The 22,671-nt window shown below is 41.8% G+C and overlaps 1 protein-coding gene across 1 annotated transcript; it reads left to right on the top strand.

Moving 5' to 3' along the window:
• Nucleotides 1–37: 37 nt before the first annotated feature.
• LOC125007091 (macrophage-stimulating protein receptor-like) lies at nt 38–20,513 on the top strand. The gene is made up of 21 exons (XM_047583671.1): nt 38–504; nt 3,751–5,058; nt 9,320–9,496; nt 9,590–9,712; nt 10,794–10,964; nt 11,067–11,227; nt 12,446–12,581; nt 12,680–12,816; nt 13,108–13,287; nt 13,468–13,567; nt 13,690–13,908; nt 14,028–14,174; nt 14,598–14,751; nt 14,927–15,016; nt 15,135–15,350; nt 15,452–15,532; nt 15,625–15,806; nt 15,951–16,060; nt 16,153–16,318; nt 16,502–16,638; nt 17,852–20,513. Exons 2-21 carry the CDS (start codon nt 3,853–3,855, stop codon nt 18,081–18,083), a joined length of 4,125 nt encoding a protein of 1,374 aa, XP_047439627.1. The 5' UTR covers nt 38–504; nt 3,751–3,852; the 3' UTR covers nt 18,084–20,513.
• Nucleotides 20,514–22,671: the final 2,158 nt, after the last annotated feature.

The following is a 22,671-nucleotide window of genomic DNA, read 5'->3' as shown; positions in this document are numbered from 1 at the left end:
CATGACGCGCATGGTGATCTGTTGCCTAAACAATAAGCAAACTGTAGCACCCCGGTGCTCTGAAACATGCTCCAAAGTGCAAAAAGAAGACTGAAAATAAAAACGGCGAACAGTCTAAATAGAAATCGCTTTTGAACGTCAATATTCACATTAGGTCAGTTCACAGCGTCATGTGCGCCCACCGTGAAACCGGTGCAACACATTGCCGCTGCGCGTGGCGCGCGTCAGTCCGGAGCTCTGAGGGGAGGAGCGAGCAGCGACACGACCGGGGCACAGCGCACCGACTCATGCACGGGGGAGTTAGTAAAGTTGAATCCGAAACCAACTGTTGACAACATGTCCAGGCGCTTCGTGTAGACGTGCGGGATTTAACTTTTAGCGCCAATTAAAGGTGTAATCTTGAATCTGCCGGAGGAGAAGATCCATCATCAGCTCCACACAGCCGCGCGAGGAGGAGCAGCAGAGGCGCCGGTGGCTTTAGAGGACGCAAACTGACCTGTATAGGTGAGCTCCTGTTAACACGTTTCACACACCTACCGGAATAAGAAGCTTTATCAGACTAAATACACATTGTAATACTCAAACAAAAGCGATAAGACGTCTTCGTGTTTGTCTTAAGAGATATTTTTAAGCACAGACTGCGGTGTTTGAACTAAACTGATGACATGTTGTGAGTGGGATAGGCACTTGCAATTTATACAAACTGTATATACAGATATACACATTACATTTTTTTTATATACAGTCTTAAAGACTCAGCATTGACTGACTTCCCAGAACAAGCTGTTGGCGTGTCTAATCGTTCAGGTTTTGTGCAGCTGAGGGAATCTAATGACATCCTAAATGTGGAATGGAGCCAGTGTACACTCACTCCATTCCGATGAAGTTTTCCACAGGCAGAAACACTTTGACACGAAGATTTAAAAATACAAAAATGCAAGGCAGAAAACGCTGCTGCCACTGACTAGAATTAACATTCGTGTCCATGTTCCCTTGAGCTTTTGGATTCATCTTATATTGTTTTGGACTTTGGACCTGTACTGGACCAAAAGCTTTCAAAATAAAACGTGGAGTGTCTTGATACAGAGTGGTTTCTCTTGGTTCTGTGGTGGTTTGGAATGCATTTCCTGCCACTAAATCTATGTGTCCCTGCGGTACCATTATGTGTCAGCTATCGATTGTTTACACAGCAGCTTGCCTCTGCAAATCCCTCCAGACGTCTGTGCATTGATTAATGAAAAAGAGGTGCTTCTTCTTCTTTGACTCTAATTAACTGCCACCAAAGTCCCAGTGAGCGAGGCACACTGATCTAAGAAAGCTGCAGTGTTCAATAAAATGCTCAATAACGGGGCATTGTTGTAAACTAAGAGTACACCTGCATCCTGGATTAAAAGTAGCACAATGAATGGAAACTCAATTTCCCCCATTTGCTTCACAAACCATGAACATGGAGAAAGTCAATCAGTGCCATTACTATGTATACACATGTCCTCAAACCTTAACCTGAGTTTCACATGGAGCTGCAAATGTTAAAATGTAACACGACATCAGTGGGATTCCATGAATTATTGATGTAAAGAGATCGGACTTCAAACTTTTCCACTTGACAGCTTCAAGCGAGGAAAAGTGTTGTTTAGTTCAAGTATATTTGGTCCGACTGAAGTTTCCCAAGTCTTGAATAAAATTATCAGAGCTGATGAAATTCTCGGGCATGAGCAGATGGGCACTTTCTTTTTTTAACCCGGGGAATTAAAAGGTACACCTCGTCTTATGACCATCAGTCCGTGCACATCTTTCCCCCCCGAGAGGCACGTAGTGGTTGTGACAGGAATGCAAAGTGGAGAGGCCAGGGGTCTTGAATACAGCATCACTGTGATGTGTCTAGTTAATGATCCACCCAGCCACGTCTGTTCAGGATGGAGACAACTCTCTGTTTTTTTGTTTTTTTAAACACAGTCTCATTTGACTGGTTGTTCTGCAGACTTTTATCAGACGTGGAACTATTTCAATCATCTATGTTTGGTGGATTACAGGCGACCAAAGGCCATTAACTTGGCTTGTTACCTCCGGTCCTTGAATAAAACCACATGACTCACTTGGATTTTTCTGCTAGGATGAGCAAGAATAAACATGACCAGAGAGATATGAATGACCTGTACAGGAAATGACAATAAAAATAGTTTTATCCACGTCCACTATGGTCAGTGCCACCAACGCAGCTCTCTGCTTGATTACATTTCTTCTCCGTGTCTGCGGTGACTCAGGGGAAGCTTTTATCTTTATGACCGTGTATGCTTTTATCATCAGGCTCAATACAGGTGATGAACTTTGTCACCTCAGATTTGTAAGATAAACAATGCGCAACATAATTCAACGGTGTGATGTTGATTTTCACATTCATCAGTAACAGATAATGCAATGATAATGTTTCAATTAAAAAGTGCTTGGCCCACTCTTAATCTTTAGTACCACAGCTGAATTACTGTAAACATTGTTTACTCGGTGGATAGAAATTAATTCTAGTCACGCCATTTTTTATATACAGGAGCGGAGGTCCTGCTGTTGTGCGTTGCGGCTCGCTGTCATGTCTCACTACCACCGAGCCATGATTAATGTACCTGTGTTTTAACTTGCACTGGACAGAATATCTACCTTTAAACAGGCTTATTAGCAAGTCATCCTGTTTGTGTCATCTGCACTATTAAACTATAGTAAACACCGAACAGATTTTAGGTTATATGGCAGGCGATTTCTTCACTATAAGCAGTGACTTCCTGGATTTCACGTTGGTTGTCTGGCATCATCACAAAGTCTCCATGAAGCTGTGCCAGCTTGTTTTCTCCCTCTGCGTCAAGACTCTATGTAAAACTCAGCTAATCTTCTCCCAACACGTGCTTCTTATTAAAAGAACAGATTTGTATGGCATCTACTCATCGAACTCTCTGCCAGCAAATTTTTCAAACCTCCAAGATATTTCAGTTTGTAATGTCTGAATTATCTCATCCATGTGTCTTCAACAAGGGGTCCGCATCCGTGGAGTTGCTGCAGGGAGGTTGCGAAATCTTTGGTCGATTAGACATTTTTTTATATTTGATATTTTTGATGTAATTTTTCCACACAAATTAAATACACATTAATATGAATCCAATGTGTCCGCGTGGGTTTTCTCTGGGTACTCCGGTTTCCTCCCACCTCCAAAGACATGCTCGTTAGGTGTGAGTGTGAGTGCGAATGGATCGTCTGTCTCTGTGTCGGCCTTGCGATAGGCTGGCGACCTGTCCAGGCCCAGCCTGTTGGCAGCTGGGATGGGCTCCAGCAGAAGTAGAAGCGGTAGTAGAAGACGAGATGAAACAAATGGAGGCAGAACACGTTACCTTTCAGTCAGCCCTCCACTTATTCAGCGAGAGCCTGTTCAGTCCCCAGGTGAAATCCAGAAACAAACTGCAATATTAGCAGAAGGGAAACTAACGGTGCAGCTCGCTCCCATCAGTCAACTACTGAGCCCAAAATGAATGTGTGTGTGTTAATGTCAGATATATTTGTGTTGCATGAAATTGAAAAAAATATTTGAACCTGTGTATTATTTGAATAGCTTAATATCAAATACAGCACTAGGCCGAGTTTAATACAGAATGCATATAGTAGGTAGGGGGTCCCTGTTTAATCTCTCATCAGTTCGGGGGTCTTGGCCTGAAAAATGTTGAAGACCCCTGATCTAATGATTACCTCCACTCTGTTTTCTCTTCACAGACACCAGTGGCTGGTGTTAAGGATGATTTTGTCCCAACATCAGACCTGGAGGTAACCCCCACGTCGTCTGTGCTCTTGGCCCTCGTTCATCTCAGAGAGGAGATGGTCCACTGGACCACACACTGGGCGACATGCGTCTGGCTCCAGACTCTCCTGGCCTTTGCCCTGGCCAACTGTCCCTCGCAGACGCCCAGCCCCGTCAACTTCTCCGTGGTGTACACCATGCCTTTCTTCCAGGCCCGTGGCCCAATCCAGAACATCGTCAACAACTCATTGTACCAGGAAGTGTACGTGGCCTCGAGGAATGTGATCGAAGCTGTCAACAGAAGCTTGGAGAAGGTGTGGGAGCTGCGCACCGGACCCGTGGGAAGCCCGGAGTGTCAAATATGTGAAATGTGCGACATCGACAAGGATCGCAACTTTCCAGAGGACACAAACAATCAAGTCTTACTTTTGGATACTCTCTTTATGTATTTATATTCCTGTGGAAGTTCTCAGTACGGTGTGTGCTATTTCCACCAGCTGAACTCAGATGGAGAGCCACCTTCGCTTTCTAAGTGTTTGTTCAGAAAGGACTCAAACTCTGCTGCTTACTGTCCCGACTGTGTGGCCAGCCCTCTTGGGACCAAAGTAACCATGGTCGAGGAGGGTCAGACTGTCTACTTCTTTGTTGCTACCACTGTAAATGACAGCGTTACCCAGCGTTATGGCAGGAAGTCTATATCAGTTCGTCGACCACTGGCCACAGAGGATGGCTTCTACAGTGACGTGCGTGGCCTGACTGTCCGCCCCGAGCTGCGGAAAACGTACCACATCGAATATGTCTACAGCTTTTTCACTCAGGAGTTTGTCTACTTCCTTTCAGTCCAGAGAGAGAGTCCAGATCAGGACTCGTCCCCATTTCAGACTCGCCTGGGACGTCTACCGCGAAATGAGTGGGAGATGAAGAGATATCGGGAGGTGATATTGGAGTGCCGCTTTGAACCGAAACGCAGGAGGAGGAACGTAGCGAGCGAGCCTTATAAGGATGTAGTGTACAATGTGGTCCAGGCAGCCCATTTTGGAAAGGCCGGCAGGGAGCTGGCAGAGGAGTTAGGGGCAGAGGAGGAGGATGACATCCTCTACGGAGTGTTCGCTGTTACTGATGACAACGGGGTCACGGAGCATGATTCGGCCTTGTGTGCGTTCCCCATGGACAATGTGAACAAAGCGATTGCTGACGGGGTGGACGATTGCTGCGAGTCCGGTCCAGAGCAGCTCTCCAGAGGCCTCTGCCATTTTCAGCCCTGTGAGAGCTGTCCACACGAGGTGAGCCCAGCTCTCCGCTAACCAATTCCATCTGGTTAACGTGACATTTTATCAATCACAATGGTCAATAGTCACAGTTCCTTCAAGACATGGCCCGACAGATAAAGAACAAAGGTCAATTCAGTTGTGAATAGAAAACTGTTAAGAGGGGAACTGTAGAAATAACATCATAGACAATATGCACTTGTTGCAACACACCTCTGAGTCTCTAACTTAAATCCCTTAAGGTATTTTTCTGCTGGAAATTGGATAAATATTTATTACCTGCACATTCATTCACTAATTGAGTGTGCACACTGCAAAAACAGCATTATTAGAAAGAAGCAAAAATTATTATAAATTATTAAGAAAAAAAACCTGCCAATGGTTTAAGCTATTTTGCTTGACAAAAATTCTTAAAATATGCAAAAAGTTATTAACATAAGCTCAAAGTTCTTGTCTCTGATCAAAATATGAGATGTATTGGATTGATACAAGGAAATAAAATAAATATAAATCTTACCAAGTGGATATGGGAAGACAGTAAACAAACTCATGTTACTGAGCTGTGGGTGTATGAAACCAGATCACGATTTGTACACGAACAAAGGATGTCATGTTTAAATTAGTTAAATGAATGAACAGTCCCAATAGTTCACTAGAAGTTATTATTCCGGGAAAACCAATATTATGATAGAATGGGAATTTTATTTGTAGGAATAAACTGTATGATTTTTAGCAACCATGTAAATCCCCTCACCAAAGTAAGACGTTTTTTTTTATTGGCAGGAGCAGCAGGACTGTGCTGAAGACAGTATGAGCTCCAGCTTAAATGAAGTCATTGCATGACTCACCTCAAATCTGTCCAATCATTGTTATTAGAGGAAATTTAACTGATCTCACGAGCTTATTCATGCCTTACGATCATGCACTTCATGAGCTCCATAAAAAAACAACCCAACATGACAGTCCTCTGAGAGACCTTGAGAAATGTAAAAGGCTAGCTTGTCTTAGCATAAAAATTGGACACAGCTAGCATGACTATGCTAAAAACATCTGCCTATTGGAATCTCTGAATCTTATCAATGAACACAGAGTATATGTCTATATCTTGTTTGTCTAGACTGCTTCCTGATGAGTTTTCTCATCTCTATGAGGTCGCTAACCACCAATAAAAATAGATTTACAGTAACACATGTATTTCATGTCAGAACCATATCAGAACAGGACCAGGCTAGCCTTTTCCCTCATGCTTCCTGCTGGTTCTAGCTTTATATTTAAAGGGCAGAAATAAGGTTACTTTTAATCATCTTCTCAAACTTGAGGCTGGAAAGATGGACATTTAAAAATATAGTCACTGTTAGACCTTTTGTGGTCATCTGTTTGTCCCATTTACTTTGTCTTATCTTCATCCTGTCTCCATACCTTTCTGTGTGCTAAAGCTAAGGTCACTTTCATCTCAGCGGCATGCTGATGCAAGTAGAGGCACTTGCGTCAGCATGAAGTGTGCACTCACCGTTAAATCCAAGAAAGCTTATTGCTTTTCGGATGGAAAAATGAATACGGGAAAAAGTCTTACCACATGCTATTCAGATGGAACTAGCGGAATGAGATTTGCGCTGAGGGGAGCGGGGGTGGAGGTATTTGTTTTCTGCGTCTTTTGAGTGAATTTCTCAGAACAGAGAGGAAAAGTGTTTCTTTAAAAAGTAAATCAAAACAAACTTTGCCTCATTCTTTCCTAGATTGGGTATGTTCAGTGTTCATTTCGGGCCTATGTTCATTCTCATGAGAACAGCTATCTTTTAACAGATTACATACATGCTTCTCATAATATTCATTTTCTATATGTTGGATTTCTCACTGCTGCCTGTTGAGGTGAGGGCTGCGGAGTGGAGGTCTGTGGGACGATTTTCCCTATTTACTACAAGAAAATGCAATTGGAGTATTTATTAGAACTGCTTGGACTGAGTTCCGTTGTCATGGTAACAGCTGTGGCGTCATAGTTTAGTTAATAAAGAAAATTAGAGGGAAGCTGAAAAATAACCATTGCTTCTATTTCAGCCGCTGGATTTACAGCTGGTGACAGTTTGGAACGAGCTTTTTTGGACGTTCCTTTGCTCTGTTATGGATTTGAAGGAACACTTTCCAGTGAACTCTTCTCCTGAGATTTTTGCTGTTGTGTTGCTTTTGGCAGCTGATGTTATGTAACCAGCCAGGAGGGCTCTTTAATCGTATGAAATCTTGATTCTTCCATTTCAAGGACCAAAACACCTACACTGCCAAAAACATCAGCTGTTCCTGACAAAGACAACGTTTTTCTGCTTTTTAGTACAAAACTGAATAATGAGTCAAACAGTGCAGAGGAAAAACTGTTTTATGATATCCAGATGTTTTCTTACAGTACAATAGGAATCTATAACAGTATATTTTAATAATATTCTTGACCATCCTCTGTCTTCGGTCATCTCGTGATATCTTCTAGAAATTCTCAGAAATCTTAGAGTTTAATCAGGTTTGTCATGAATGTTCACCGGGACTCAAGGCTGAACTGATTCAATTTTGGGGGTCAAATGTCAAAGGCCTCACAAAACAGGATTGTTTCTGTTATTGGGCTTCAGGTGATTGTTGTTGCACCATCAGTAGTCTCTAAGTGAAGGCAGTGTGTATCTCATATGTAAATATAGTGATAAAAATATTCCTTACATCTATTATTCATTAATTTAATGTCCTAACTCCATATACTACATGAGTCTGGACAGAACTGAATGTAAACCGCAGCTTCACTGCTGGGTTGACTCACATGCAGCTGCACGACCTCAAGGCATTCATTGCAATTTATTAGTATGACAGCTGAGACTGAGATTTAGGGTTTGGGAATTGGATTCATAATCAGAGGCTTTTGTTCTTCTGGGATTTGGAGGTGAATGACTTGAGTCAATAGCAATGCCGTTTGAATTTAGCTCCAAGGTCCCTTAATGAGAGTGGACAGAGAAAAATCCGTGGTATTCCAGAAGAAATTGTTTGTTTTCCTTTTTTTCCCCCCTTAATTTGTAACACACAGAGTGAAGGATGATGTGTCACATCTTTAGCTTTATATCGTAGCTTGAGTCGTATAATCCTGTGTTTACTTGATGACTCCCTTTACTCAAACAGCGATCCACCCTGCTCTGTGTCTATAGCTACAGGGCAATCCTTCTGTCAGTAATGCAATGCACACACATCTATCACGACATCCGAAATGGTGAAATAATCATATTAACATAACAGACTCACCTTGTGTGTCTGCTGTCACCCTGGTAATACAATTCAACGTGGGCGCACGTCCTCATGAGAAAACAGCCGGCCCTTCATACTACAAAATACTAACTGTGAATGAATATGAAGCTCTTTAGGGAACATATGATAAAGTCTTATCTGCCAAGAGATACCTCACACCGATTAATAAAATCAGAGTGGAGGCTGGGAAATTTGAGGGAGTGGCAGACAATTAAACGCAGCATAAAACATGTGGTTGTGTAATGAGTTTGATTAAAATACACTGCCAGTCAAAAGTCTGGACACGTCTTTTCGTTCAATTCAGTGAGAAAGTGTGTCCAAACTCCTGACTGACATCACAAAGACTCATGGATATATGGTGGTTAGCGTATTTTTAAATTCCCTGCATCAAATGCATCGAATCATGAACATAAGCCCTGATTGACAGGACTTATGTTCACTTATTTACAAATAAACCTCGGTGACCGACAGCTAACGGGGCCCATGTTAACATTATTTTGTCCATAACCAGATCTAGAGCTTGGGCGGTTTTATCTATGGTTGAATATTTTCTCAGGGATTGTTTCAGTTGGTGTTTAAAATATGCTTAAAATAAATTATGTTTGCTTTTACATTCATCATGAAATAAGCAACGAGACTGTGGCAGTGCAGGGAGGATATATTCCACACTCTTTTATCTTATGAAATCAAACAGCACTAATGCAGTCCTGGCCCACACCCATCTTTGTACTCTGCCTTCATCTTAATGTGAATTACACACCTCTAAAGGTTTGTGACTGTTGTGTTTACACTTTCTGTCTACAGAAATGCAGTCTCTTGCCAAAATACCTAGAACCACCTTTTTGGCAGGCATCCATAGGATAACATTTTACCATGATGATACAAGCAGACACACTCATAAAGTGAAAACAATACCAGGTCGTAACCTATACCGTAAATAATATTTGCATTTTCTTCCTCTGTATTTCCTCTCTGTGCCCTCTGCTGTCTGTGTCTTTGGTACTAGAGCATGGAGAACAACGCCACATGCAGGGACCATCCTACCATGGTGTCAAAGCCCTACTACAGAGTCGACCTCTTCAACAGACAGATGACAAACGTCCTGCTCACCTCGCTCCTGGTCACAACCATAGAGAACAAGACCGTCGCCCACATCGGAACTTCGACTGGACGTCTCTTTCAGGTGCACTTGTTTTTATTGCAATGATTTTTTTTAACTATTTGACTTCGCTTACCACGATCTCCCCCTAACCACGCATCCCGTCTGTTTTGACAGCTTGTATTGACGAGATCCAGCCCTGTCGTCTTTGCCAATTACTCTTTGGTAGAAAACCAGAGTGTTTCGTCTATTGCTGCTGTGTACTCTTCTGAGTATCTCCTCTTTGTGGTTGGAGACAAGGTATAGTTGCAGTCACTTTACACTGTATTTAAACGAGTATATCAATAGTCCTGAGAAGATTTTGGAAATGTAAACTCCTTCCACGCTTTAAAGGCTTGCTGCTTAGGCTACACTAGAAATACAAATAAGTTGTCGATTGCAACAGTTCTGTGACCCTCTGGAGACCTGCCTGTCCTCTCCCTACCTTTTACCCAGTGCATACTGGGATGTGGTGTGTGACCCCTGTGACCCTGATAATGAATAAGTGCCTAAAGAAAATCAATACAATTGATATGACTTTGTCATTTTGGACAGAATGGATATTAGTCCCCAGTAACCACATAGGTCTTGTGGTACTCGTGTCGACTGTTACCTTTGGATTATTAAGCTCTTATGGTCTCAGCAAGTTTATAACCTTTGCACATATCTGGTGAAGTCAATATAGGTCGTTCCACTTCAGACACTGTTATTCAAACAATTCAAAAGCACAATAAAACCACAAAAATGAATCAAATCAGACGTTTGTAAGATGCCTGGCGCAAAATGTAAAATTCAAATTCAATTTCTTCCGCTGTGATATTGCTTTAAGTGTGACATGAAAAGGTAAGACGTGATTCAATACCAGTTAAATGATATTTGTATTCTTCAGTAATAAATGTGATACATTTCACTCGGCACCGAGAGCACTGGGAGATATCTAGGCGGCATGTTAACGTGACTAGTGCTGAATAAAGCCAAGTATCAGTTTACATGTTGAATGAAAGGAATCAATTATTAAGCACTACAAGTACAGGCCTTTTCAGCAGAATGGAAATGAGTTTCATGTTTCCGTTCTGGCATCTCCATTGTATTAATGGTAATCTAGGACAAAAGAGAAGTAAAAACAAATCTTTTTTTTTTTTTTTGGTGAAAAGCATGTATTTTCAGTGTAATTCCTTGTAATTTAATCTATATGATTTATATTAGCACCTCAGAATTGTTTTGAACAATTATGTATGAACATGATCACTGTAATTGTTTGAAGCACATGATCGCACTAATAATATAAATACCTTGTTTTGTTTTGTTTTTTCTGATATAAATTGTTATATCTTTGTTATAGATGATTCAGGTTCCCCAGAGAGGGCCGGGTTGTCAACACTTCATGACTTGTGCTATGTGCCTGACAGCCCCAAAGTTCATGGGTTGTGGCTGGTGCTCTGGGGTATGCTCGTGGGAGAGTGAGTGCCACAGTCACTGGAGGAATGAGTCCTGTCCGCCTGGGATAACTGGGGTGAGGTTTGGTCTGTAATGCAGAACATAAATATCCCTCGGTGCAACTAGTACAAACATGTAGCTTCAAGCTGGCACTGTATATTCTGCTTTATTGGCGCAGTTCTTCCCACGGACTGCTCCTCCTGATGGTCAGACAGAGCTAACGGTCTGTGGATGGGAGTTCCAGTCGCCCTTGAGGCCTGCTATCTCTTCCCGGACCCACCAGATCAAGCTGGGACAGACTGCTTGCACAGTGCTTCCAGTCAAAAGCAATAACACACAGTGAGTAGCCATGCGTTGCTCGCTCTGATTTCAAGTAAATACTGGAGTCATTTTTTGGGAAATCCTCCTTTACAAAACAGTGAAAAGCCTGACCAGAAGCCTTCTGGCAAAGTGAGATAACGGAACATTGCACAATGCTTTAGCTGCACTACTGCCTGGTCCACTGAGACTGTTTGAGGATATGTTTTGTAAAGTGCTTCTAGTAAACGGTGCGCTTCCCCAAGGACGGTTCAGGAAGCATTTCCCCTTCAAAATGACTACTGCTGGAGAAGCAAACCGTTTACCCTCTGCTACTGTATCACATTTATTGCAATAACTTTAAAGGACAAACAGTTAACAGTGATTAAGGCATTTGCTGGGTATACCTTCATTGCTTAGTGTCACATACTTGTTGCCTTGATTGGTTGTAGAACTATCCAATTGCATGCTCTTTTTTTTTTTCTTAGTCACCAGACTCATATTCTTATAAGAATAGAGTCTGTGTTGATAAATACCAAAGCCCACACTCGCTGCTGTGCTCCATTTTTTTAACGGAATTATTTCTTGATTTTGTGGAATCAAATTTTTCCACCAATTATTGGCCACAGATAAAGCTGTTTGCAAGCACGTAGTGTTCAGGGTGTGTCGGAACTTTGTCTCAGTTGCCCTGTGAACACACACCAGCATGCAACATTGCAAATCAATACAATCAAACTTCTGTGTCAATCAAAACAAAATCTAGGTGTGAACACTCACTTAAAATCTTCTGTCATGTCTCACGGTTGAACTACTAAATGCGCAGGAATTTTTGACGCAGCACATGTGGTGCGTTAACGTTAACGGGGAGCTAAAAGCTAATATTAGCATGCTGACCGTATCCTAAATCAAAATGCTAACAACACACCATATGGTGACTGGAGGTAAAAGCTAAAGTTAGCATGCTAACAGTATCCTAGATAATAATGCTAACATGCTGATGTTTAAATTTTGCTTCGTTTAATTTTTTTTGCATGCTAATATTTCACAAAATATACCTGTAACTGAAGTGTGTTGGGACGTAGTTCGCTTGCTTTACTACAAAATTGCTTTAAAATGTTCCCAAAATCCCAAGAAACAAATTATTTTAAAGACAAACTGACAAACTGTTTCCATCCATGTTGTGCTGCTAACAGTTTAAATCCACCATGAATTTAACTTGTCACTGGTGTTATAGCTGCATTTGCTTTTGTTGCTCTTCAGTTTAGTTTGCAAGATCCGCTCAGGGGTGACCGAGCTGTCCAAACCAGTCAACATTACGGTGAAAGTGCGCGAGGACAAGGTGGACGGGCGCTACTCTATTGATGGGGAGGCAGAAATACCAGGGTTCACGTTTGTGGTAATCTTTGTTATTATCATTGCTACATCAAAAGCCAAAAAAATATCTTTATCTACCAAGTATCAAAACTAATTTTTAAAAACAAACTATCCCTCCAGATTCCCAACATCACAGAAATCCAGCCTAACTACGGCCCTCGTGTTGGGGGCACGCTCATCACAGTGACTGGACCTCACCTGAATGCGGGAAATACCAGGAAGGTCACACTCAATGACATACTCTGCCCTATAAAGAGGTTTGTAAAAATATTTACTCGTCTGTTCACGCCACAGTTTTTAACGTGTTTTGTCGTTACCCTGTTTTTCAGGAAGTTAAAACATTAGTTCTCACAGTGTTTTTGTTGCCATGACCTGTTGAGTGAACGTGTTACAACCTGTTTAGGAAACTACTCAAGTAGAAACTGACTCAGTGCTCAGCTATGTTCCACTGTTAATAGTATTGTATAGAATTTCATTTTGAAGTATGCAGCCTTTTGATTTGTTGCGGTTTATCTGTCATCGTATGTAATCTACATATCTCTCTGCAGAGAAACGGCGGGGCAAGGCAACATGTCTTCCATCATCTGTCTGTCCCAGCCCATCTCAGAGGTGAGGGACGTTCCTCTGAGTGTTTTCATTGACAAGTCTCGTATCCTCACGACAAAAGTGTTTTACTACAAAGAAGACCCCAAGGTTACAGCCGTCCTCCCTGACTGTAGCTTTGACAGGTAGGTCACGGAGCTGTTAGCACAAACAGCTACTGTGGGAACAAACTTTTCTTTTTTTTTTTTAAATCTATTTTCTTTACACTTTTGTATCCATCTCATATGACAGTATCAGTTTGTAATGAGAAATTATCTTATTTTCCGACGATTTTTGACGATGCAATCGTTGTCGTTTAACTGTAGGGGTTCAAAGATCGTGATTGAAGGGGAGAACCTGGATTCTGTTTACCGCACCATCATCCGCTTTAAACCCAATGAGAGTCACCTGAAACCTGTGACAAGGGTACAGTGTTCATTATAATGCTTAGCGGACATATTTAATGCATGATTTTATATGCAGTTATTAGAACAGACACACTCCGTTTGGAACAAGCTGTTATGAATTATTGTGCTGTTTTGTTCCAGGAGTGCATTGGCAAGTCCTTGTCCACGAGGATGGTGTGTATCACTCCTGTGTTCCACAGAGATGAGACGGAGGAAGGAGAGCTCTCGTTTGACATGGATGGTGCGCTGGGCCTTTGGAACAAAGAGTTCTCCTATCACCCCTACGGCAAGCCCATACCTTTTGAAACAGAGGGGCATGTGCTAAGTTTGTACCCTGGATTTGATGAAGTGTCACTGCATGTGAGTTGTGCGGTTGTTTTCATTTGACTTGCAGAGAAAATGTGCATAGAATTTGTTCAATTAACAGTGTCACGGGTGTTTGAATGCTTGATGTTCTCATTTGACACCTCTGTTCACAGCATCAAAAGCTGAATCTGGTGAGCTCCTGTATGACCATCATCATGACAGTGGCCGACGTTGATTGTGATGCTAAAGTACTGGATAATGAGATAACCTGCAGGATCCCCAAAAACATGACCATTCCCAGTGAGGGACTGCCAGTGAAGGTTTGTCATGCTGGAGTAACTGACTGCTTTACCCTGATTCAGCATGCAGCTCACTATCTATGGGCCACTAGTGATAACCAGTGATAACCTGTCACTCAGCCATGAGATAAATAACTGCTCAATATATTTCTATGTTTTCCGTTATTTCCAGTCTTTATACGAATCAGCTGCTGGTTCTTTTAACATCATATAGGTAGACAAAATGCAAATTAACATTGATCTAAATATGTCAAGTGCCACTAAAATATTCAGTAGCCACCCTTAAACCATGCTGGACTAAGAAAGGCAACCTGTAGCTGATTAAAATTAAAATCACTCTGGTCCTTGGTATTATGTGTACTGTGTATTTAAATTGCCCAGCTGTGTGCTCATCTACAACCATAATAAAGCGTTCACTTTGCGCAATGGGCTCTGGTTCTCCAGATCTCCATCAACGGGCAGGTCCACCACGTTGGCACCGTGGTGAGGGTCAGCAACCACTACATGGTGGGGATTGTTCTGGGGATCCTGGCGGCTCTGGTGGCAGGGGCCGTGCTGGCCTTTGTCGTCATGAAACACTTGAGGAAGAAGAAGAAAGGTGAGTTCCTGTCTCCCGAGTGGACTTTGATCAGATGTGTTACCGGATGTGGGAGCGGATGTGGGATGAATGACACAGGGCTCTCAACTAGAACATCTCAAGCTTTTGGCGGATATTACACGTGTTGTTGTCGCTTGGGTTGATGATTAAATCAATGTTGTGAAATGTGTTTTAGCCTCCATGGTAGAGATGCGTTTGGCCCACGGTGCTAACCGCCCTGGTACAAATAATGTGGAGCTGTCGCCTGCTGGAGACTACAGAAGAGGTGACAGTCACGCTTAGCACACAAACTGTAGCGTTCTCCATTTTAATGTTATAGTAATACACACTAGGTACCTTCGCAGCTGTTTTTAATAATCTCTATCTCTCTTTGGATTTATCAGTAGTGTCATTGAGTCCTCCCACTCCCCTGGTTGGGCCTGTGGCGTTCCCTAGTATGGCCTACAATGCATGCAGCATAGATCCCACCCTCACCCCCCTCATGCCTGCAGAAAAGATCTCCATCTCCAGTTTTAGGCCAGAGCTGCTGGAAGAGGTGAAGGACGTTCTTATTCCTGCTGAGATGCTGATTGTGCAGCACCACCGTATCATAGGGAAGGGTATGTATCTCTACTCTGTCTGTGTTTGACTCATAAAACGTGTTTTGGAACTCATAGCAACAGACTCTAATGCCTGCCTGCGGTTTCTGTCATTCCTGCAGGCCATTTTGGAACTGTCTATCATGGCTACTTCACAGATGCCAACAACAGAGAAATCCACTGTGCTGTCAAGTCTTTGAATAGTTGAGTAATATCTGCTTCGCCTGAGCTGATTTATAGTTTTTGTAAATTCTAATTTCTGTGTGTTTAAGTAACCTTTTATGTGTGTCTCCAGGAATAACAGACGTTGAAGAGGTCGAGCAGTTTTTGAAGGAAGGCATCATAATGAAGGGTTTCCACCACAGCAATGTGCTGTCCCTGCTGGGCATCCTCCTGCCGCAGGAAGGGCTCCCTCTAGTGGTGCTGCCCTACATGAAACACGGTGACCTGCGGCACTTCATACGCTGCGAGAAGAGGGTACGACGGCTGCATTAAAACAGTGGAAAAATCACCTTCTGATTTATGCGCAGCCATCTGTTAGCCACCAAGTGAACTGTTCGACATTTCCATTTTTTTGTTTCAATGCAGTGTTTTTGACATGTGCTTGTGGAATTTGTTTAGAACCCCACTGTGAAGGATCTGATTGGCTTCGGGCTGCAGGTTGCCAAGGGGATGGAGTATTTGGCTCAGAAGAAGTTTGTGCACAGAGATCTTGCAGCGCGCAATTGCATGTGAGTCTCAGAGAATATGCAGAGAAATACACGGAGAAAGACGTTTCACTGGACAAAGTTGGTTGACATGATTTTACCTTTCCTGTCTTTAGGCTGGATGAGTCATATACGGTGAAGGTGGCGGACTTTGGCATGGCCAGAGATGTTTTTGACAAGGAGTATTACAGTGTGCAAGACCACAGGAAAGCCAAACTGCCTGTGAAGTGGATGGCCATCGAGAGTCTGCAAACACAGAAGTTTACCTCCAAGTCAGATGTGGTGCGCATATAGTTTCATACAGAATAATAAAGATCACTGCAGTGTCTTTTTTGATTGTAATTTTAAATGTATAAGGTTTTGTCTTGTTAGTGATTTCATCAGATTTTGTTTCAAGCTGATATCTGCTCGTTTGGTCCATATGTACCAGTACTTGCTGTGTAACTTTTGCCCCTCTTTATGCAGTGGTCCTTTGGTGTCCTCATGTGGGAGATGCTAACCAGAGGAGCAAGCCCATACCCCGAGGTGGACCCATATGACATAACACATTATTTACTGAAGGGCAGGAGGCTTCCACAGCCACAGTACTGCCCCGACCCTTTGTAAGTACCAAGAATAATTATATTTGCTAAAAAGTTAGTTCTTTTTTGTTATCACAGCGATGTTTAGTTGACTCGCATCACTTGCATAACATCTAATCCCTTATTGATTCTAGCACAAATTAACAGCTACAGGGCAAAGGAGAGAAAACCCTCGAGCCAAGTCCACAGAAAAATAACAAGATGTTCAAATGGTCACTCAGTAGTGTGAACCCCATGCATTGTCCACTGCTGGCTATTCCAGCATGGTTAAGCAATGCCATTTGGGAGTTAATGTGTATCCTGAGAGCAAGCTCAAAAGAACAGTGCCTCTTCTTCACGCGATCACATAAAAACACCCCGGTGTGACTTAACTCAGGCAGTTTTAATGATGAATCCTCTGGATTGTAAGCCGTGTTGGAGAATAAATCAACCATTTATCCCCCTCATCCACTGAGGCCTCGTTACACATCCCAGTGTGGGAGTTCTGTAAAGTGTTACCCATGTAGACCACCCACATAGGACAGGGAGTAATTACATGTATTCTGGGAATAATCTAATCCATTTTTTTGGTAAAAGTTTGAAGGGAAGGTTGATACCAGTGTTATGCCTCTCTATTCAGGTTAGCTCTGCCTGCCAGCGCCTTTGTCTGTCTTAAATCACTGTGCAAAATGCTGTTTGTTTAACCAGCACCAGTGAAATGCAGAAACACCCATGTGTCACTTTGCCGAGATTATGGTGCAGAACTGCTTCTCAGCTTGAACTATTAAAATCCTGAGGTTTCCACTTGTTACTGGGCAACAAATCCACTATTAAATGGTGCACTTCTGCTGTGATGGTGCTGGTGAATTGTGTAACCAATGTGGCAGAGTCAGGCCACCTGCTGGCTCCAGATACAGGTGTTTACTGGACAGGCATGAGAATAGTATTTAAATTTCAGCAAGAAAACCAATGTGCATATTTCCCAAATTCTCAAACTGTTCTTATGATTGCCTAATGTTCAAAACGTCTTAATTTCCCCAATATAATTTCTGTCCAGCACAGTCAATACGTGCTACATACTACTACATATACTCGGTAAGTAAAAGTGTAGCTGGAGAGTCTTTAATACACGTCCAAAAACACAACCTCGTGAACTCCTGTTTGTCGAGTCGGCTCCAAGTCTGAAGCCTACCACACAGACTATTTTAATTCTAGTCAACAAATCAGTGGACTGAGATGTCCCGTGTTTTTCCAGGTATAGGATTATGCTCCAGTGCTGGGACCCTGACCCAGAGCTGAGGCCCAGCTTTGCTACACTGGTGTCCGCCGTCGCCACCATCCTGTCAGGTCTGGAGGGAGAACACTACATCAGCCTGAACATCACCTACGTGAACCTGGACCAGCCCCGGCCCTACCCCGCCCTCACTGAGTCCGCTGATGAGTATGACTCCACAGATATCGAAGACTCCGGCTCAATCTCCTCCTGATCCGTTTCTCCTCCTCTCAAAATTGAACTGGTATTGGTGCTAAAGGCATGAGCACAAGGAAACCTCACCGCTATGTCACACCAGCGTCTTTTACCTCACAGGGTGTGAACTAGAGATACTGCATATTATTTTAGTCTTTGAAAGTGATAATAATATTGTTTTACTTGTCATAGCCAAGAGGGCCCAAGTATGGAAGATCTCAGGACCAGCGAGCCAAGGGGAGGAGAGGAGCCTGAAAAAAAAGAATAAACCAAATATGATTTCTTGTAGTGCATTATCATATATAATAAACCACATAAAAGTGTACATACATGTATGGTAGAAAGGGAAGGAACATGTGGAGGCTCTGAGGTCCACCAGACATGGACCCCTTTCACATACCACGCTCCATTGCAGCCATGTTGGATGGAAGCAGTTAATTTATCAAAAGTATTTAATACACTTTTTCCTTTTTGGTAACGGAAAATATCCTGTATATGTTTTGTAGCAGGAGGAGCTTGATAACTAGCCAAAGAGAACATGTCTTCTTGTTTCATCGGAAGCTAGCTATTTTTACATCGATCTTGTTAAATCTACAGGTACATCTCAAAAAAATTTGAATATCGTGAAAGTTCAAGTTCAATGTTTTTTGTCAATCACTTCAGAAAGTGAAACTCACATATTATCTCGATTCATTATCCACATAGAGTGAGATATTTAAAGTCTTTATTTCTTATGATTTTCATGAACATGGCTTACAGATAATGGAAACCCAAAACTCAGTGTCGTAAAAATATACCTAAATATTTTAAACACAAGTGTCAGGCTACTGAAAAGTATGTTCATTTTTATGCAGTCAATACTCGGTTGGGCCTCCTTTTGTATGAATGTTGTATGTTTTGTATGAATTACTACACTTATCAGTGTAATGGAAGCCCAGGTTGCTTTGATAGCAGCCTTCAGGTCATCTGTATTGTAGGGTCTGGTGTCTCTAACCTTCCTCTTGACAATAGCGTATAGATTCTCTATGGGCTTAAAGTCAGGTGAGTTTACCAGCCAGTCAAGCACAGTAATGGTCACTGAACCAGCTGTTGAAACCAGCATCTCCTTAAACCCTGTCAGCAGAAGGAAGCATGAAGTGCTCTAAACTTTCCTGGCAGATGGTTACGTTGACTGTGGACTTCAGAAAACACAATGGACCAACACCAGCAGATGACACGGTACCACAAATAAACACTGGCTGCGGAAACTTCACACTGGACCTCAGGCAAAGTGGTTTCTGTGCTTCTCCGGTCTTCCTCCAGACTCCGGGACCTTGATTTCCAAATGACAAAATTTACTTTCATGTGAAAAGAAGACATTGGACCACTGAGCAACAGTCCAGTTCTTTTTATCCTCAGTCCAGGTTAGACCCTTCTGACGTTGTCTCTGGTTCAGGAGTGGCTTGACTTGAGGAATGTGACATTCATAGGCCATAAGATTGTTGAATGGATTTCTCTTGACAATCTTCTCAAGGATGCGGTTTTTTTTCCCCTGTTGCTGGCGCACCTTTCCTTAACACTTTTTCCTCACACTTAACCTTCTATGAATATGCTTGGATACAGCTTGGTTACAGCACTACCAGCGTCTTTAGCAAAGTCTTTTTGTGGCTTTCCCTCCTTATGGAACGTGTCAGTGACTGTCTTCTGGACATCTCCCAAGTCAACAGTCTTCCCCATGATTGTGTAGCCTACTGCTCCACATTGAGAGACCATTTAAAAGATCAGGAAACTTTTCAGGGTGTTTGGAGTTAATTCGTTGATTGGGTGTGACACCATGACTTTCCAATATTGAACTTTTTCATAATTTTTTGAGACATTGAATTTTGGGTTTTCATTATCTGTAAGCCATAATCATGAAAATTACAAAAAAAATAAATAAATAAAGGCTTGAAATATTTCACTCTATGTGTAATGAATCTAGATAATATATGAGTTTTACATTCTGAAGTGATTGACAAAAAATATTGAACCTTTTCACCATATTCTAATTTTTTGAGATGTACCTGTACACGGTTGACAAAGGTCAAAGCAGGTGTTCAAATAAAACTAGAGGCTTAGACTGTTGTTCAGTTTGTTTGTTTTTCTGCTCCAAAGCCAGATGTTTCAAGTGAAATCCAGTGGGTGGCACACTTACTTTTACATTTACCTTTTTTTTTTTTTTTTTTTTTTGTACTACCTACAACTTACTGTATGTAATGTACTGTTACATTAGCTTAGCCAGAGTGTATATGTATCTGTTTATGGTATCACATTCCCACATTTTGCTTTTAATTGTTTTGGAGTGATTGTTCTGTATATTTGGGATCAAACTTCTATGAGGCTAAATGTTGAAGAAATCATATGTCACCCGTTGCTTGTATTACTGACAAATGTCTTTACGATAGTGTAATTAAATATTTATTTGTTTATAGATTTTTTTTTCTTTCTTTTTTTTCATACTGTGGACTTTAGTATGAGAATTTAGGCAAACTCTGCCAAATACTTGATTTACTGCGTCCCACGCAGCCAAATGTGTTTTGGATGCTGTGTATTGTGGTTGTGTAGAGCAGAATCCTTTAGTTGCAGTTCTCCACTAGAGGTCAGTATTTCTTTAAAAGTGCTCTACATTGCCACTGATGCACTCATGATGTTTTGTGCAACATGGATCCAGCTCTCTCAATGTACGGTGTTTTCATTATTTTTGCAGTAGCATAGCAACATGACCGACCCAGGTCTCTCCCCCCGTCTCTGCAAACCGACCAATAAGCCCTCTGGATGCCACATAAGATATTAAAAGCAGCCAAGAACACGACAACAGACCGAGCAGGCATGTTTTCCTCTGTTCTCCCTTTTTCTTTTTGTTCTGCCTTCAGACATTTGGCATGAGCAGACGACTGCATTTTCAATTAAACGAGCTGACGGAAAAGCCAGCTAAGACAAATCATCTGTCAATATCACGAATAAATCAAACAAGAGTCTCTCCAACGTACAGTAGCAACTCTCTTTGCTATAAACAGACGCTGCGCGCGAAGAGCACACTTTCCACACAATATAGCCGCAGTCAGATAAAACCAGGGGGAAACAGACATCATAAAGTTTTCTCTTTTTATCATGCTGCCAAGAACAAAAGTCAATCCCCGCATGGCGGAGAGAGTGAGCCCAGCTTATGTTGTCAAACTGTGTGTGTATGTCAGTGTCTTCAAGGCCACTTTTTGCAGGACAAAGCCCACAGGATCCACAGCGGAGAAAAAAAAAATGGAGATAGCCATGATCCCCTCTTTTTCTCTCTCCTGTTTCGATTGGCTTATTGTTCCCTGTTGTATTATCTGGGCTATAAAAAGTGCAGAACCTGGTTGGAAAGCTGCTGCCATCAGCTGTGTGACCACCTCAAGCCTCGTATCTTTTCTCCTGAGATGGCTTCACCCCTAGGTCCCTTATAGGTCTTTTGATGTGTATCTAACACGTGGATATTCATTCTCTTCTTCCTTTCTTACTGGTGTGAAATTCAAAATAAATTGTCATGCCATAAAACGAGACCTTGGACGCTGGTTAATATTGATGCCCCAGGCATGTGTGATTTATTGCGTGTCCCGGCGCTGTACATGGCAGCCTCTTGTGAATGGTTATGAATAACCAGTGCTGTGTCAAGATTGGACAGAGGAAACAAAATCTGAGGGACTGGCCATCTGAACAAATGTTTTGGAGGCTAATTATGTTATTAGGCTAATTATTTCCATTACTATGTGATGATGGCAGATTCACCTATAAATACTAGAGGTGTGAGCAGGAAGAAATAGAACCCATGAATCAACCCATGAAACAAAACACTAATTCACTCACAACATTAAAATGATAAGTAATAGAGGTCATTATCCACAACATGTTCAGCATTAAAACAAATCATTTGTATTGGCAATACAAGAGAGTAGTAGAAATCTGCCCGAATACGTCCAAAAAAAAAAAACATTTTCTTTGCAATTTGTCATAAATCTTTCCTAGAATAACACTTCACTTGAAAATTAGTGCTCTTCCCTTCAAAGTAGTTGATGTCAGACTACTTTCTGTTGTGTAATTAATGACTTTCTATTTCAATTTAAAAAGTACACACAGCAGTGAAATGAGTACATTTACATTGTTACATGTTCTTTATGAATAATTAAAAAAAGTATAGGCCTAGTACATAACCCTGTGGAACACCATGTAGAACATAAACGTTACTTGAAACAGGCTCACCAATATATCACTTCTTATGTTGTGCAAGAAGATTTTTTAGATTTGTTCAGTCTTTTTTTTTTTTTTTTTACTTACTGACTTTTAAACATTTTTAATTTGCACATTCAGTACCATAAGCCGGTGAGGATAGTTGCTACTTGCCATATATTTCTGTTGCTGTATCTGAAAAAAGCCTGTGTTCTGGTAGGAACTCTCTTCATTGTGGGTTTGTTTGTGGTATATTCTACCTGTACAACAACAAATACTGTGCAAGAGACTTGGCCTAGTGATAATGCTTAGATCCGGACGATATGAACTGGCATGAACGGGGCCCTGGAAGGTGTAGCGGACGAGGAGAATGCAAATAGTTGTTGGGC

Source organism: Mugil cephalus, chromosome 4, assembly GCF_022458985.1.
Source record: "Mugil cephalus isolate CIBA_MC_2020 chromosome 4, CIBA_Mcephalus_1.1, whole genome shotgun sequence".
NCBI classification, from domain to species: Eukaryota; Metazoa; Chordata; class Actinopteri; order Mugiliformes; family Mugilidae; genus Mugil; species Mugil cephalus.
The sequence above is the reverse complement of the archived record's forward strand: the minus strand, read 5'-3'. Positions and strand labels throughout refer to the sequence as shown.

Bases quoted from the DNA above. Each gene is read 5' to 3' on its own strand.
- LOC125007091 (XM_047583671.1), top strand. From the start codon at position 3,853: ATGGTCCACTGGACCACACACTGGGCGACATGCGTCTGGCTCCAGACT. The intron at 12,582-12,679 runs GTAATCTTTGTT...CTATCCCTCCAG, and splicing joins TACCAGGGTTCACGTTTGTG to ATTCCCAACATCACAGAAAT. The intron at 16,319-16,501 runs GTGCGCATATAG...CTCTTTATGCAG, and splicing joins TTACCTCCAAGTCAGATGTG to TGGTCCTTTGGTGTCCTCAT.